The sequence below is a fragment of the Amia ocellicauda genome, chromosome 4, assembly GCF_036373705.1.
Source record: "Amia ocellicauda isolate fAmiCal2 chromosome 4, fAmiCal2.hap1, whole genome shotgun sequence".
In the NCBI taxonomy this organism is placed as follows: domain Eukaryota; kingdom Metazoa; phylum Chordata; class Actinopteri; order Amiiformes; family Amiidae; genus Amia; species Amia ocellicauda.
In genome coordinates this window covers 16,166,527-16,183,836 of record NC_089853.1, presented here as the reverse complement: position 1 = coordinate 16,183,836, position 17,310 = coordinate 16,166,527, and the positions used below count along the sequence as shown (strand labels likewise).

The 17,310-nt window shown below is 42.8% G+C and overlaps 1 protein-coding gene across 6 annotated transcripts in view; it reads left to right on the top strand.

The window, feature by feature from the left end:
* mob2a (MOB kinase activator 2a) overlaps positions 1-16,977 on the top strand; it is a 102,780-nt gene extending 85,803 nt beyond the window's left edge. For all 6 annotated transcript variants that reach the window (XM_066701108.1, XM_066701107.1, XM_066701103.1 and 3 more), the window contains exons 2-5: positions 6,644-6,804; positions 7,828-7,921; positions 14,233-14,357; positions 15,081-16,977. In XM_066701108.1, coding sequence (XP_066557205.1) covers positions 6,644-6,804; positions 7,828-7,921; positions 14,233-14,357; positions 15,081-15,349 — 649 coding nt within the window. In that variant the 3' untranslated portion in view covers positions 15,350-16,977. The remainder of the gene's footprint in view (positions 1-6,643; positions 6,805-7,827; positions 7,922-14,232; positions 14,358-15,080) is intronic.
* The last annotated feature ends 333 nt before the right edge of the window (positions 16,978-17,310 follow it).

The window sequence follows — 17,310 nt, the reverse complement described above, 5'->3', positions numbered from 1 at the left end:
CCCCCCCCCCCCCTTGCATACACACACACACCGCCTGCTCTTGGTAGATTCTCTCACAGAGAAATCTTTGCCATAAAAGGCATTGTATGCTTCTAAACCAGGACGGACTGCTGCGAACCAGAGGCCGGAGCCTGCGCAGCCATGGGCGAGGCTTTGGAAGGAGGTGGGAGCCTGTGGAAGCCAGTATCAAGCAGGGTGCTGTGTTAAGAATGAACACTTCACACGTAGCCTGGGACAGCCTATTACCATTTTACTCTCAACCCACTTTCTATGATCTGTGGACTGGACAGGCAGGTTGGCCATTGTAAGCTGGAGTCCCATACACACCACATTTGTTTTACCTACAAATATCAGAAGTGGATTGTGTTAAAGTGCTGGGTGGTATTAGAGTTCGCTTACCTGCATTCCTCCCCCTTCCTGCTGCATCTATGTGTTGATGTTAGAACTGGAACTTTTCAAAACCTTGGAAATGAAAGTGGGTCTTAACAATCTCCAGTAACATTTGCATTCCATTTAAGAGCTTTTAGCTTTTAAGGAATTCTCTGGCCCATACACACATACATACTCACAAAGGATATTACTATAGAAAATGTGTTTGACTTTTGAAACATTTGAGGAAAGATAAAGTGAATTAGTGTTTATTTGTGCTGTAGAGCAATGCTGCACAGAGAAATTCTCCCTGGAGATGAATGGATTTCTACAGCAGTAGATGTTCTTTCACCTGCCCTGACAATTCTGCCAAAAACAGATGTTCTTCCATTTTTCTTAGGCTATCCATAACTTCATGAACAGTCCTTTAAAGCAAAGCCTTAATTACAATACCAGCTACCACTGGTGGACTCTAAAGAAGGAAAGCCTAGCATCTTCTGCTTAGGAAACATAAGAAGTCAGACAATACAATTAATGCACAATTGACACTGAGATGACTGCAGGTGAGCAAGGCACAGTTATCCTGTTGCCGTACTGCTCGTCAAGCTCGTGGCCTTTTACACAAATGGGTGGAGAGTACAGGATGAATTCCAGAACCCTTGGCGTAAGAAATAGACAGGATGCAGCACGCAGAGAAAATCTGCCCTAATCCCAATGCAATGCAAGCAACTTCTGCGTGTGTGCATACATGCGTGTTGTGTGTGTTAAAATGTACTTGGGCATATGTTGCAGAAGTAGAACCCCTGAACTCACTGATCATCATATAGATGCTGGAGTATTTTTAGTGTTTGGCGGTAATGAAAAGGTCAGTCTTGAACATACAGTCCACATTCTAGAGAGTAAATGCATTGATGCTGATTGATCAGGAATGGCTTCAACATTGGTGGTCTGTCAAAAGTAAAGTGGCAGGTGCTCTTATTACGAGAGTATGACTTTGGAGAAAAACATCATGGCATGATAACATGAACGGAGTATCGAATTCCCGTTTCCACTGCAAATAGTGGTTTAGTGCAAATGTTTCTGTTGAGATGTTACTTTAAGCCATATTTTAGCCTGTAGCATACACTGTTCTACATCTGTACACAGGACTGACGTCAGCTTTGAAACCAGTCCATTATGTTGACAAAGTGTGATTAATCCCTTGCCAATTAAAATAAGCTCAGTGGTGCTGATAGTGTTATACCTTGACCTTTAGACATCCTACAGTCTTCTGCCTCAGGAAGTGTTGTTGTCCATCAGGTGGGCATCCAGTCACACCAGTCAGGGCTCCTTCATATAGTGAGGCATTCATTCACCCCAGAGTCACTTATCAAATTGAAATTGCTAACACACAATGCAAAATACAAAATGTTCTTAGTTGAAATTCCATGCCATTGTTCCAGCACTGCCTGTTGGTGCTGTGGTGTGCAACTGGGAAGAGATGAAGCTGCTGTCACAAGGAGCTGGAGTGGATCTTAGCTAGCAGGTTCTGTCTACTGAAAGCTCTCGGCTGTGCTGCTCAGTCAGGGATGCTAGCTTACACTTAAGGACTGTGGGAGCCAGTCCAGGGCTGCACCCCCATAGCACAGAGACTCGAGACCCAGTGATCCACTTGGCACCAGTGATTGCTCCCCTCTGTGATCGTTTTACCAGCTGGGTGTGACAGCTTCTCAGGTGTCTGTATCAGCAGCAGAAGTGCTCCCTGAGTGACCTAGAGATTCACATCTGACCAGTTCCATTACCAAGGCAACCTGAGTTCAAACCAGTCGCTGTTGATCTACACCATACCTCTTGCACCAGAGGAGTCGCACATGATGTGATCATACAAACTCGGCATTGTATTTCAGGCAAAACATTTCAAGGTTGGGCACATACCACATAATGACATTGCCCAATAATTTGGCATACTTTGCCAGATGCAGCCTTGGAATAAGTATACATTTCAAATCCCCCCTCGGTCACATACAGCCCCCGCAAGCCTTTTATTGATCTGCTTTCTTTGCCAAATATCTCTTCTTCCTCTTTTTTTTCTGGTTTGTTTCATTGTTTTAATTTTACTTTTTAAAACTCTGGCAAAGATTTCCTGAAAACGGGCGGCCCAGTTTGCTACAAGAAAAGGCTCAAATGTTTGATTTACTGTGGCAGAAGAATGAGGACTGTTCCTGCTTTCAGACCCTCAGTCTTCCAGGAATTGGGCATGTTTATGTGAACAAGGAGGGAAGGAAAAGGCTAAAAACACACAGCTAGGGAATTAATCTGTTTTGATAGAGGGTGTGGAAACAGAGTCCGGAAATCAGGGTCAACAAAGTGTTATAAAAGTATTCTGAAGGGGGAAGTGTGCTGTCCTAAAACAACCCGTATTGAAGGAAAGAGGAGGAGGAGGCTGATTCAAAGCACAATGGTTGATGGGGACTTTAGGATATTTACTGATTTCTTTGTCTCCAATGAGTGTAATGGACTCGAACTGTACATCCCATAGTTGTCCAGAATTATCCTATCCAAGGGTCGCATGAAAGACCATCTCTGTGCTTCCAGGCTAGAAAGAAACAAATTTGAAGAGGTCCGCTTGTATTGGTTTTGTTGAACCATTACTGCTATACAGATAACTTTGGTATCCTCAAGTTCCCCTTTTTTAGCATATGCAATTCTTCAAAAAAAATATGCCTTTAGGAGCAGTGAGCTGTTAGTTCTAACTCTTGATTTGACATTTCCCTCCAGAGATTTTGTTTTTTAGTATTAAGGTTTGTTGGCCCAGTCTCATACAAAGACACAAACACACACATACACACACAAAAGTGATCCTAACTGAAAGAAACATAAATTCACAAGATTAACCGCCAACAACCAGTTCAGCAGGTGGGATGAGGCAAAGTGGTTTCTCCATTTCAGTGCAGTTTTAATTTTGGAGCACCTGCTACTAGCCAACACAGTGCCAAATCTCTGTTCCAGTTGTTGAAATATAATACTGTAATAGTTCAAACAGGTTGGTCATTGTTTTCTTTTCTTTTTTTTTTTTTCCCCTCCACCTCCTTGTGATCTGTAGCTCACATGTATGAACGGTGCACATATATCAGAATGTCTCATGCCTTAACATAAACAAACTAAACTAAGGCAATAGCCAATTCTTTAACCAAGATTCTTATTTATTTATAGGCTGCATGCCTTTATGTTGGAAAGCTTATCCAACAACATACTCAACATGCAGAGCACACATACGGAATCAAAATCACATGGTGAAGTTGTGATTGAATGGTGGAATGAATGATTTACTTAAATCACTGTAAGGCCGTATTAATTCTACACTTAACTAATGTTGGCGATTTGAGTATTGTCTTGTTCTGACTGGAGCATGAAAAATCAACCTAAACCTACCTAAACTGCTGTTAAATTACGGTCCTTCAAGCCTCCACAGGATAGATAGCATTTTCTTTGCTATCTTCATACGTTGCATGTGTATGGTTATGCAGGCTTTTGTATTTTAGTTTATATTTCTTCCCCCTCAGCACATCCACCCCCCCTGCCAGTAAATCTTATTCTTCCCGAATCATGGGTGTGTATTCCAACTGTCAGCAGCTGTTATACTGACAAGTCATAAAAGACTAATTGAGCCCAACCAGCAGAGAACAAAAGCAAGCAGGATTCCCGTCAGACAGCACAAGCAACATTAGTAACGAGCAAACACAAGTAGCGACAAGTCTCGCTCATCTCGGTGAGAGCTCATGGACGTGGGTTGGTGGGTGGGGGTTTGGTGTAATTATACTGTGACACGAGATAACGTTCAGGCCTTGTATTGAGGAGAGGGGGGGGTGAGGAATACTTAAAATAACCCAAACTCGCCCAAATGGTAAGCAATGAAGGAGGCAATAAGGACGAAGTTGTACTTTTTTCAGTTATGCAGGAAGAATGGGCCTGCAGTGTAGCTTGGAGGCCCTTAATGGATTTAGAAATGGTCTGTGAAGCACTCTTGTTGACTGTGGGTCAGTGTGTTTTGAAGAGGCTGCGCCCTGGCAGTGTGTACACAGCAGCCAGCCCCATAGCACAAGGCCTGGCTCTGTGTGGAGAGAGCAGGCCAGCCTCAGTCCTGCCGCTAGAATAACACAAGCCAGCTGTTTCAAGGCCAAGGGCAGCCCGTCTGTCTGCAGGCCTCACAGACTCCACTTTATACTGCGCTGCGCACGGCGGAGGCGAAAGAGAACACCTCTTCTGTTATCCTTGGGCGAGATGCTACCCAAATTGTGGTCTCTGCAAGCCACTGGACGCAAGCACTGGCACTCTTTTACAACAGAGGATGGCGTTGATGCCTGTTAACATGGGCTCTGTTGTTGAGACGGGCATCACCTGACCCCAACATACAGTGGTTCTTAAGAACTGTGATGGATGGCTCCTAGGGCCTCAGGGTGCCTACAGTTGAATTCAGGCATAACTGACCATTTAGCATAGAGCGTAGCTTCTCATATTGTTAAATGGGCAAGATAGGATGCCTTGAAAGCAACAGACAGAACTGTTCAAAAGCATGAGTATTTGTATAAATTAATCTTTTGATTCAGGGGTTTAAACGAGTTTCTGGTAATGGCAAGCTTTAAACAGTTTGGGATTTTCAGAGATTAGTACTCATGGGGAAGATGGAGTATATAATGTAACCATACTTATTTATTTATTTTCCTAATTCTGTCTCAGTACACTGTTCTTTTTAGGTACGTCTGAGTATACAGTCAGGTAAAACATCAAGTAAAAAATATGCACTAGTATTCTGCAAACTAGTTTCAGTTTTTTTAATGGTGAGTGTCAAACTAAGAAATGGCAAATCAGTACCTCGCAGTTCTATGGTCTACTGGCTCAGGATGACTGATGCCTTCTACCCCAGAGTTGGCCAGACTTGTTTACACATCTTATGGTGACACAAGCACATTTGTTTGTAATCTTGTCTGTATGTCACATCTCAATATCTACAGTCACGCAGAACCCAAAGACGTCGTTCTTCCCCACTACTCTCTGCCGATTCCAAAGTGGTTTTGCAAAGAGGAAGCTGAATTTAATTTGGCTTCCATCTAAAGTCACTTGACTCTTGCCATTGCAGTCAGTTTCCACATTGTGGTTTACTCCTTCCTCATTTGCCACTCTGCCTTTCACCCAGCGCCCCTTGGTCGTCTGGGGCAGTGGGTATGTGTTGGAGAATGTCACGTTTGAGTGCTAAAAATAGCACTGGAAGTAAAAGCAGCAGCAGTGGTGGTGTTTGTGTACCTGCTGTTAAGGGCAGGCTAAGGTTCAGCACACAAGCCCTGTACAAAAACAATGAGTCTTTTTTTTTTTTTTTTTTTTTTTTCCCTTGTGTTCCTTCACCACATTGGGACCACATGATGCGCCGAGACCAGAGACCGGACAAAAGACCATACAAAATAACGCCCCCACACTTTTAATAGCATCTGTAGGCCGTATGTACTGTGCCTGGCCCAAAACATAGCTATGTGCTAAGGAAACCCACAGGCACTGGTAAATGTGAAAAGCAGGGTTGACGGACACGTTTTTTGTTTTTTGTTAAATGTGTTATGTCAAGACTGAGAAAATATTCTGGAATGAAACTAAGTGTGACACGTTTTTTTTCAAGTTGCCAAAGTCTGTGCGATCTGCTTGAAGTTCATCCTGTGGGTTTTCAATAAGGGAACAAATCTGTTGTATTTGTGTTCTAGTTCTTTTCGTCTGCAGTTTTACATTGTGTTTCATGTTTTAGCATTGATGGTTATTTCTTCTGAGTTTGAGGTATTGGATGAGGCTGGGATAGAGTAAAACACTGTAGATCAGAAAATGGAAAAAAAAGCGTTAGACTATTTTGTTTCAAAGAGTGTCTAGCAGGGTAGCCATCAATACCACAACCCACACTAAAAGGAAATTAAATTCCAGTTACAAGCAGCAGAGCTAGCTTGGTATCTGCTACGGAAAAGAACATGCTGTCAATGTTGGTTAATGGTGTCTTTAATTAAACGCTGCCCACACAACTACAGTAGCTAGAGCTAATTTCAGTAAGTATTCAAAGTGAACTATAGCTTCTGTATTGAAGTAACTCACATGGACAACGGGAGAGAAGCAAGCACTCTTGATTGGAGTGGCACTGACTGGTTGGCTTGCTGTCACATCTCTCGCAATCCTTGCAAACCCCCCACCCCCCAAAAAAACAATTCCATTCCTTGCAATAGTCCTCCAATGTGTGCTGACCTTCCCTCTCTCCCCTTCTGTTCAGGAAGTCTAAGACGAAGCCCAATGGTAAGAAGCCGCCCACAGAGGAGAAGAAACAGTACCTTGAGTCTGAGTACACCAAAGTCCGGGTCGTCGACTTCGACCTCAAAGAGCTGGTCGTGTTACCCAGAGAAATCGATCTCAACGAATGGCTAGCCAGCAACAGTAAGAACCAATTTTTTTTCCTGCTCCAAGCTTTTATAGCAGCAGTACTCAGCTGTGGTCTCTCAGAGTGCTTTCTTGGTAACCCAATACATTATTTTTACCTTTAGTTTATTTTTCTCTTACACCTCCCATATGAAAATGCCCGGAATACTATATTTCCATACAAAGTGCAGCACAAATCTAGAGATGCAGAAAACAAGAAAAAATATCTTAAAACCATTATTACTGTAGGACCTCCAAACACGGTTGTGAATGCGGCAAACAATTGTGTTCAAATTACAGCCGAGTCTGACACTGGGGCCCATGTCCTCCTGAGCCCGCTAGAAGTTTTGCCTCTTTGTCAGAGTCATATTTCAGCGCTGTGAAGGGAAAATCTGATAAACTCCATCAATGGGTTGGTTGTCCGATGCTCAAACTATTAATAGACTCTCCGTAAAGATTTAACCTCAATAACAATTAAGCAAATTGCTTCTAAATGCCAAAACAAAATCATCCCAGATATAAACCATGTTTTAACTCGTATTCCCTTTTCTTCACCATAGAAAAGATCTGAGACCAAGATTACAAAAGAAAATGGATTTGCCAAGTGAAATGGCTGCTAGCCTTATTCCCATAGCCTGCAAATAGCTCAATTATGTTTTTGCTTATCATTAACTTTATACTTTTTATATTTTTTTTGTTTTGTTTTTGTGTTTTGATGATTTAAACAATGTATGTTCTTGCATTTTAAATAAAAGGCCTAGCCACCTGCTAGTATGCATCCTGCTTGTTGACTTCCCAGGGCAGGAATGTTTCTCAGTTGTATTACAGAGGCAGTCTGTTTATAGTAGCTGCTGTTAGGGATGCTTTAATAACAGGTTCATAATTAAGAGTTTCGTACACGGCACTTAATATCAGCCCTATTTTTTGTAGGAGGCTTTGTGTTAATTTGGTCTGCTACACCAGAATGTATTTTTTTCATTAATGGAGTCTTCCCACAGCTGTCTCACTCCAACTTTTCTGTCTTTTTGTGTCTCTCCACAGCAACAACCTTCTTCAATCTCATAAACCTGCAGTATAGCACAATCTCAGAGTTTTGTACTGGGGAGACCTGTCAAGCCATGACAGCCTGCAATACGTAAGTACACCCACCTCATTTTTACACTCGGCCCCAGAGTCAAGTTTCTTTTTCTTAAAAAGCATTAATCAGGAAGCCAACTTGCAGCACTGATGGACGTTAGTGTGGGTCATCTATCAGTCGCTGGTGCCGGGAATGCAAACTGCTTGGCTATGTTTTTGGGTTCAAGTTAAACTTGTTTTTGTTTTATATTTTTACGCCCTAGAGGTATTGCTTAGTACATATTTTCCAGCCTTTTTTCAGTTGCATTATGCAATATAGAGGTATTAAAGAACCTTTCAAGTTTTTCAGGGCAGCCAACTCAGGTAATCAAATTACTTTCGGATGTGCTGCTTGAGGCTCAGATCTGAAATAGTTTTTGTGTCATTTTGGGAAAGAATGAAAGCAGTCTGGCTCTTTTAGGCACTTAAGCTATTATAATATTATAAATGCATCACTGACATGAAAACAAATGAGGACATTTTTTTAATTTATTTTTTAATGTGTGGTACTTATCACCATCTTTTATCTATATATTATGCGGAAGATCTTTTTACCTGTCTTATGAATCACAGTATAGTGCAATGATTCATTACTGTACCCCTCGCTATCCCTCCTGCCTTTGATCTACAGAAAGGACCAATGCTGTTTAAAGTAGAGTCCTGACTGCCTCTACCCAGGTAGTTATAAAATATCGTATGTACACATGCGGCTGATGCTTTTATCCAAAGGGACTCGTGGTCAACAATGCAGTGGTAGTATAAATTGATAGGGAATTGTAAAAAGACAAAGTGTAGAGTGATCAACCAATGTAGCATGTGGCATAATGTCCTCTGTATATCATGAAGCAGCGCAAGATGGAGGAACTGCAGGCAATGGATTCCAGTACAGGAAACCTCATTAGAAAACGTGGAGGTGATAGAACCAAGAGTTAAACACAACGGCGCTTTGTTTTTTTTGTTTTTTTTTGGGTAAAACAAATGTCTGATTCCAGCTCCCTTTAGTTTAAGAACACTGAGGAAGGCAAGTTGCAACAGCTGTTATTAACCTGCTTCCTGACAAGCTTTCTACGGATTTGAGGTTTGGTTGTTTTTGAAGGTTGCGGATAAGCCTGGGGGGAACGAAGATTCCACACCAAGTAAAGCCATCAAACGTCTCCAGAGCTTGTTCTTGCAATTAAAGTTGCAGAGTGGAAACCACAGCAATGTCTTTTGTGAAGGAGCCAGGTACACACACTCCTCTGTTGTGCTGCCGACTCTTGAGTAGATGAAGCCTCTTGCAGCCTGCCTGCCTGCTGGGTCCAGGAAGGGTGTTTCGGGGAAAGCAAAAGGGTACTTCATCACAAGCTGCCATCAAAGGAACAAGACGCGCCTTTATAATCAAGCTGTCCCTTCCCTGTTTCTATAGACAAGGCCTCCAGGCAGAGCTCACTTGTGTCCCCCTGCCCCCGACTCCTTTCTCTGTGCTGTTTCCCTCCAGTGGGATTCAAAGGGAGATCTGGAAGCAAGACGTACAAAGTCAATAATGAATTCCAGAACTCCAATAATGGATGCTTCCAAATTACACGCAGAGTCTATATTGGATAATTATTTGGATTAATGTGTGATCGTTGTTGACTGATCTTACCCCCATGGCCATTGGAGGTGTACGCTTCTTCAGGAGGTGTTTTCATGATGAACAATTTTGCACTGGCTGTTATGCTCTAACCATTTCTGCAGCTGGTCTGTAACCTGCTGATCAGAACAGGTCTGGTTGGATTAAGCTTCCAAAGTGGAACTCCACCTCAGGTTAAATCCTGTTTTATTTGAAAGCATTCTGGCTGCTAGCCTGTGTGCGCTGGGTAGGATTCTTGTTTATTAGTAACCATACAAGAAGATAACTAGCGCAGGGACGATACACCTTTCCATGTTCCACAGATAACGCCACCAAAGATGTAAATTTGTACTTGAGCTCGGGACACACTAGGCCGTCGTAAGCCTCCCAGAGGCCACTGGATTTACAAGAAAGGGAAGAGGCAAACCAATACATGTCTTAGATTTTGTTGGAGGTCTAAAGGAGAAGATTCTCCATACTTGACAGGGGGATCTATATGATTAGAGTGATGTGTCAGGTTGTGAAGAAGAGAAAAGTGTTCTCAGGGCAGGTACATCTGTCAGTGCTGGCAAGAGGTGAGTCAGCCTGCAGTCTGCTATTATAAAAGGGATGACTGGGTTAATGTAGCATAAGCATTCCTGTACAGGGAGTTTGAATCGGTTTTGTAACTCCCTGTGGTTTCATCTCAGAGAGGAGCCCCGTGCACAAATTAGGTCAACGTTGTACCTTCGCAGCTGTTTTACATAAATTCCTCCAACAACGGCTGGGAGAAAATATTTACTTTAACTATTTACTGAGCAGGTTTGCCCTGTCAGAGTGGATAAACAGCCTGGCGTCTGAGAGCTGTTGTCTGTACACAGGTCCTCAGATTTCAGTCGTGGGTGTCCTGAAAAACTGGACAATCCACAGATTTTCACCATATCTTACTGTACATCGTCCAAACATAAAATAAACGGTTTCAAGAAAAAATAAGGAAAAGCACAACTCACATCCAATTAATTTTCTTTACAGGAAACAGGATTTAAGAATAATGTGTTTAAAGCCTAAAGATACAAGTTAGTTTCTAGAGAACACAAGTTGGTCAGAGAGGGGAAAATTGAAATCTTTAAATACATTAACTGTAAGAAGTTCTCTTTTCTAGATTATCTTTAACTTCCTGATTTGGAGTGTTTAATGGTCTCCAGTTACTGGGGGAAGTCATGTGCAAACCCAGATATTTTTCAGATGATCTCATTTAAAGGTAACACTTCACAATTATGGGCATCAGTAAATGTCTGAATCCCACTGGAATAACACATGAATGCCTCCTGCACCTCCACTGAGTTCTGCTGTTCTGCTGAGTTTATCGCATGTATGAGCGTTAGTGTGTTAACCCTTTCCCTAACCCAGACCCTCACCTTAACAGCAGAACCTGGATGATGTGCACGGGTGTTGTTCCTTTGGGAGTCATACATCCATTCACTAAGAATTGGTGCCCATTATTGTAAAGTGTGACCCTTCTAAGAGTTATAATCAAAATTAACTATAAATAGGAGGAAAAATATCAGAATATCACACCTTTTTTATTATATTTACTCATTGAACTAGCGTCCCTGCTGTGATTTATGATGTTGGCGTTCAGAGCACCTCCACATATTCTCACTGCAATGCTGCCATGAGCTGTTCCTGTGACGCGGTGACCCGGTAGTCCGGGCCATCTTATCCAGAGCAGCGTCATTTCCCAAAAAGAGTTTCTAGTGGGCCTTTGAAACCCGACTTGTCTGAGAATGTGACCCCTTGTCTGGGAATGCAGCAGCCACTGTACACAACCCTGGTGAGAATGTCCTTTTTCTTTCATGGCTGGGATTATGTGAAGCTTGCCAGAGATGTCTATCTCTCTGGGCATGTTGCGATACAGTCCCCAATTACAAACAGAGAACTTCTTGTTTCTTTGTTGTTTTTTCTTTTTACCTTCAAACCTATTTTGTTAACGGATATTCAAAACAACTGCCCCTATCTGGTCTCTATATTTGCCTGTGCTAGTTGGGCTTACTACAAAGAATAGAAAGGAACACGGACCGCCTACGTGGTTTCTCAGCCCTGCTGCAGACAGGTGTCTCCTCTCCAGCCCACTCATGCTCCCTGACAGGATGACACTAGGCTGTGTGAAAGGCCCTGATTGGTGTTTTGTTGTCAGTAGAACTGCGCATGCAATGAAGGAGCCCCTACTGTACAGGAGAACACGCAGGGATTGGGGGGGGGTTGCTTCCGCTCAGCTGTAGCACCTGGCTGATGAGCTCGCAGTTGGGTTTCTTGTTTTGTTTTTTGTCCTGCGGGATCAATGAAGGACCATCATGCCTTGTGTGTCCCATTGTCCCATAGTTATGCGTTGGTAGCTTCCCAAAAATTGGACAAGAATGTGTTACGTGATGCATAAAATAAAAATAAATAAAAAATGCACACCTATTGATTTAGTATTGTGTCATGAGGACATGAGAAGGGCCCTGACAATGATACCATATTGATCCAAGGGCCTTCTCGACCTGCTTCCTTCCTCAGTGGCTACCTTACCATTGACTTCCACAATGGCCACAGTGTTAGTCTTTTGAAGCTGCTGTGTTAGTGCTTTTGTCGCAGGCTGTTCACAGATGGCACCCAGAGACGAGGGAGTGAACCTGCCTGATGTTTGGAAAAGCAGTTTCTCCTCACTGAGAACCACCAGATTTAACGCATCCATATCATTCTCAAACTTGACATGATTTGGTAGTTGTCTTGTGTGCCCCTGGAGCAAAGAGTGTCAAAGAAAAATTAGAAAATGACTAACCATTGTTTCATGCATTTAATTGAACATGAAACAGCCTATTTTAAAGCTTTTCAGTAGCATAAAATGCACATGTTTTCGTGGCTGGGACTTTCCCCAATGTGGAAATAATAACCCTCCATTTAACGTATAATTTAAACCATACATGGGAAAGTAGGCGGTGTACATCTTTTTTTTTTTTTTTTTTTTTAACAAGGTAGCTGAATTAAGTTAATTTACTATACTTAAACTATGGCGGTCTGCTCATGCCGGACGACCTATAGAGGCAGGAGGAGCTACGCTGCCGGTGGTCTTCAGTGCAGGTATGAGCAGACTCCCTCTGGAGTTCAGTGAAATTATTCTTGGCAAACGAGAGGAGCTGTACAGTAGGATGCCATTAAATATAAGCGTGCAGCTGCAGATCTAACAAATACCGGGGGGGGGGGAGAAAACAGGACCTAATGCAAGATCCAGATAACATTATGCCAGTCCATTGTGCTGAGGAAAACAACAGCTTACATCTGTAACCTGACCATAAGTGTCTTTTAACGTCCAACCCCAGTGGCATGACATCCCACTGCAGGCTGTAACTTTCCATTCCTCTCTTTGGCACGTGTAATAGGCCTTGGTCAGATACAGGGCTATATAAACTTCTCAGTGTTTAGGTCTATTTAGGACCCCAGGGGATGTTGACAGACGCACTGCGAATATGCGGCACACAAACAAACACGCGGGCATCGCATTTGCCACTGGCAGAAGTCAACTTTCTCCCTCTGCCAAACCTGCATAGTGACCTCAATGAGAAGCAGGGCAGGATTAAAAACGCCTCTATAGTTCACGGGTTTTGAAAAGGCTCCATTACTGCCAAATTTGACTGTGAACATCTTAAGCCATAGAAATGGATTACTGTAACAGTGTGATCTACAGTGGCCCTGGAGAGCTGCACATTTATTTCAACAGCTTCTCATAAGAAGTCCTCATGACCTCACCTCACAGCTAATGGTTAATGAATTTAGCCATCGATGATATAGAGTAGTTTCTCCCAGTCCAGCCACTGCAATTGCACTCAATATTTTGACTGTTTGCAAGGTAAGCGCTAGCAGCTGGGTTATGCAAACTGCACTGTTTGACCTGCAGTGGCTGTGCTCCTGTTGAGTGCAGTGGAGGGATGGGATAGTATGCCCATGAATCACAAACTCTCTCTGTCTCTCTCTCTCATGCAGATAGGCTGGGTCTGAAGCCCTCCAGCGCTAGAAAAACACATTCCCACAGTGGCTGTTGCCATAACAAAATTCCCCACACAAACACTGCCTATATACACCCTGTCCAAACTCTCAAGCTCCCACTCAGCACCTCTGGCTGCCGGTCTACTGCCCGCTCTCTCCTCGCTGCAGGGCGCTATACCCAGCAGACACTGTGGCTCCACACCAGACCACTGTGTACTTTCAGATAGCGAGTCCAACACCACCAGCATGGCGCTTGTTGCCAGTCGGAGCTGTGGTTCAGTCTCTGTGGGGATTGAGATACAGGCATTTGTGTTTGTAAGATTAAAAACTGGTTGCATTTAAACACCATTCTTCCAGTATGTGTCGAAATTGGTGAGAGTTAATAATTTGGTAATAAAAAGTATCATATTCAGTTTAAGTTAAGGGATTGTAGTACAATGTTGTTGTTAATGGCAGAAGAAAAGGATCCATTTCTTCTGCAGCTCTCGTGCTGTATCTACGACTATCTTTGTTAATACCCACAGCATGACTTTGTTATATATTACAAACCCCTGCTAATCTTTGTGTAAAGTATAACATGCTTCTGTTGTGGGGTTTTCCACTGCTTTGCATCAACCTGTGCGTACAAGTCTGTCTCTCTGTTCTTGTGCTATATGAAGAGCAGAGCAGACTTGCGAGTCTGAAATATTCATTAACACAAATTGCTATTGTGGTCTCTCTCCCCTCCCCAACAGGCAATACTACTGGTATGATGAGAGGGGGAAGAAGACGAAGTGCACGGCTCCACAGTACGTGGACTTCGTCATGAGTCTGGTGCAGAAGCTGGTGACAGACGAAGACATCTTTCCCACAAAATATGGTGAGTGTGTCAGAAACGCCCCTGTGGGTCTGAGCAGTACAGTGTGGGAGAAATGAGCCAGAAATACAGACGGCACAGCAGAGTGGTAAAATGCAACAGTAATGGATAGTTTCGCCACGGTGGGAATACAATGGACTTTGAGCACTCAAGTCTTAATGAAAATATCATGTTAGTGTTTTTTTTTTTTCTCTTTTGGGGGTAGGGTCCAACTACAGTCTTTCAGGGTAACCTAGTTGTGTACAACCTTGCTAGTTTTTTTTTTTTTTTTTCAGTGGAAACTGTAAAGACAACCTTGGTATTTAGACTGACCTGCAAGACAATAGCGACCTCTAGTGCTTAAATGCAGAACTGCTTCACTTCAGGGCCTGTGAACCAGGAGGCTGTTTCCTGATCACAATAGTGAAGATCATTCTCACAATTTGCTGAAGCTGATTTTATGATTTTGATTTTATTCTCACACCAATAATGTAATACAACATGCCTATAAATGATGCAGTCAGTGTTTCAACAGTGCTTGTCTTTTAGCTGATTAGATGAATAAATGCAACTTCCAGATGAACACGGAAGTGTTTAGTGCTGCCCACATTTGGAGTCCTTGTATCTGTGTATCTGTGTATCCGTCTGTCTGCATGTGATCAGTCTCAGCTGGGGGTCTGCGTTTTCACCGCCTTGTCCACTGCAGCATTTTTAAGTCCTTCTCCCCCCCACCCTCCTCTCTTGCAGGCAAAGAGTTCCCTGCCGCGTTCGAGACTATCGTGAAGAAGATCTGCAAGTACCTCTTCCACGTTCTGGCGCACATCTACTGGGCACACTTTAAGGAGACTGTGGCTCTGGACCTGCAGGGACACTTAAACACTCTCTACGCACATTTCATTGTATTTATAAGGGAATTCAACTTGGTGGACCCCAAGGAGACCTCCATCATGGACGACCTATCGGAGGTCCTGTGTACGCCCATCGTCACGGCACAGAACCACGTCAAGGAGAGATGAGCCCCCCGCCGCCACCGCCGCAGCCTGGCCGGTGGGTGACCAGAGGAACGCGAAAACGGAGCGAGGAAAGGAAGCAGGACTATTAGACCTTCGAAATAACGAATATTACACAAACCATAAAGACTGAGCAAGCAGTGAACTTCCACACCTGCCGGAATTGGTGTGAGCTTTTCCCAAGCGACTCTGCCTGCCAGCCCTGCCCTTTATCTCTAGGAACGAACCACATCTTTTTTTTTTTTTTGGTCCATTTTATCTTTTTCAGGTTTTTTTTTTTTTTTTTTTCTCGGGACAGTGTTTCCGTTCACTCGTTTTCTTCCCTCTATTTTCTCTTACTCAGATTAGGTTGGTGGTGTTGGCCACTTTTAATGTATTATTGTATAATGGTATAAAAAAAAATAAAGTGACTTTTTAATTGTAGGTTTTTTTTGTTTTGTTTTTTTTGGGGCGTAACCCCATTTCTGGGAGGGTGTTTGCAGGGTGGTTGCTGTCCGCTCTCAAGCAAGTCTCCTGCCTCAAGTAAAATGTATTATTTTTGTTTGTTTTGTTATTTTTTTGTTTATTTTCTGTTTAAATTCAACTGTTTGTAAGAGGTCATCCCATTCAGGACCTGGGAGAAACATTCAATCCAGCAAAGCCAGAAAGATGGGTCAGGAGAGATATGATGATGATGATGATGATGATTGTTTTGGAGTCAAGCCATCTCTTTACCCCCTTTTTAATGCAAATGGTTGAGCACTGGTTTCAGAGCAGGAGTAGGAAGTACTGATTTGCTAAAGAAATAAGGTGGAAAAAGGAACTTGGGTTAAAAAGATAATATATATATATATATATGTATTTATATGAATATAAATCAAATAAAACGAGTCACAGTTTGGGAGGTTGGGGGGGGCGAAAGCATGAGTCGTCCCAGGGACCTGACGGCTACAGCGGCAGGCAAACACTCGGCTTCACGATCTCGGCACCGTAGCTCCAGTTTAGCAAAGACACATTCAAAAGGACAAAGACATTGCATTGTCTGCAGATCTGCTCACCTTCGCACAGCTGTGCTCCCATTGCGATAACTCGGCTCATAACAAGGCCTTTGATGATCCCACTGCGATTCGGCACGGGGGGGTTGGGTGGGTGACTGTGGGCGGGGCTCTGTTGTGAGTTTGAAAGCAGAAGCAGGAAGTCGGAGGGAAATTAGAGAATTAAACACAATCATGCAGTTTGTCCACAGTTTGATTCTAAAGACTGACCACCACCTTAAAATACCTTGTTTTTCTTTTTTATGTTTTTACTTTCAGATCCTTGGAAGGGGAAGAGTCTAGTTTAATAACTGAAACGTATACGTATACATATAAACTAATAATGGTATTTTCAATGAACATTTGGCCAGGCAATTGCAGAGGTTTGTGGCTTGGCTGCGGTCATCGCTGTAACATAAGAGAGACGTGGGTGCTGTTGGGATCGCCTCTGTTTCATAGAGGGTTGAATTTTTTTTTTTTTCTTTTTTTTCTTTTTTTTGACATTTGCAGGGTTCTTCAGTTCTGGCTTTCATTTTTATGTATTTTAATTATTATATAAGTTAAAAGCAATTTAATATTTTACGCTCTGCGAATTATAACCTAATAAAAGACAAAAATGCAGCCTTCTGTCTCCTCCCTCTTTCAATGACTGCCAGTGTACATGCCGCTCATTGCCCTTTGGTTTCAGTCCTACACTTACAGCTGGTGTCAAAACACCCAGGAGACATGGAAAATTTTTGTGTGTGTGTATTTACAAATATATACTCCCTACCTTTTAAAACTGATCATTAGATTACTTGTGCTTTGGGGCGTATCTTTGAATAAAACGGAGTCAAAATTGTACTGACATGTTCAGTTTGCTACTGTTCGTTTCAGCCCAGCGTGTTGTTGTCGGGTATGTTTGATTCTCCAAAGAACGGTAGCATTGATTTTCAAGGGAAATGTTTGGGTTAC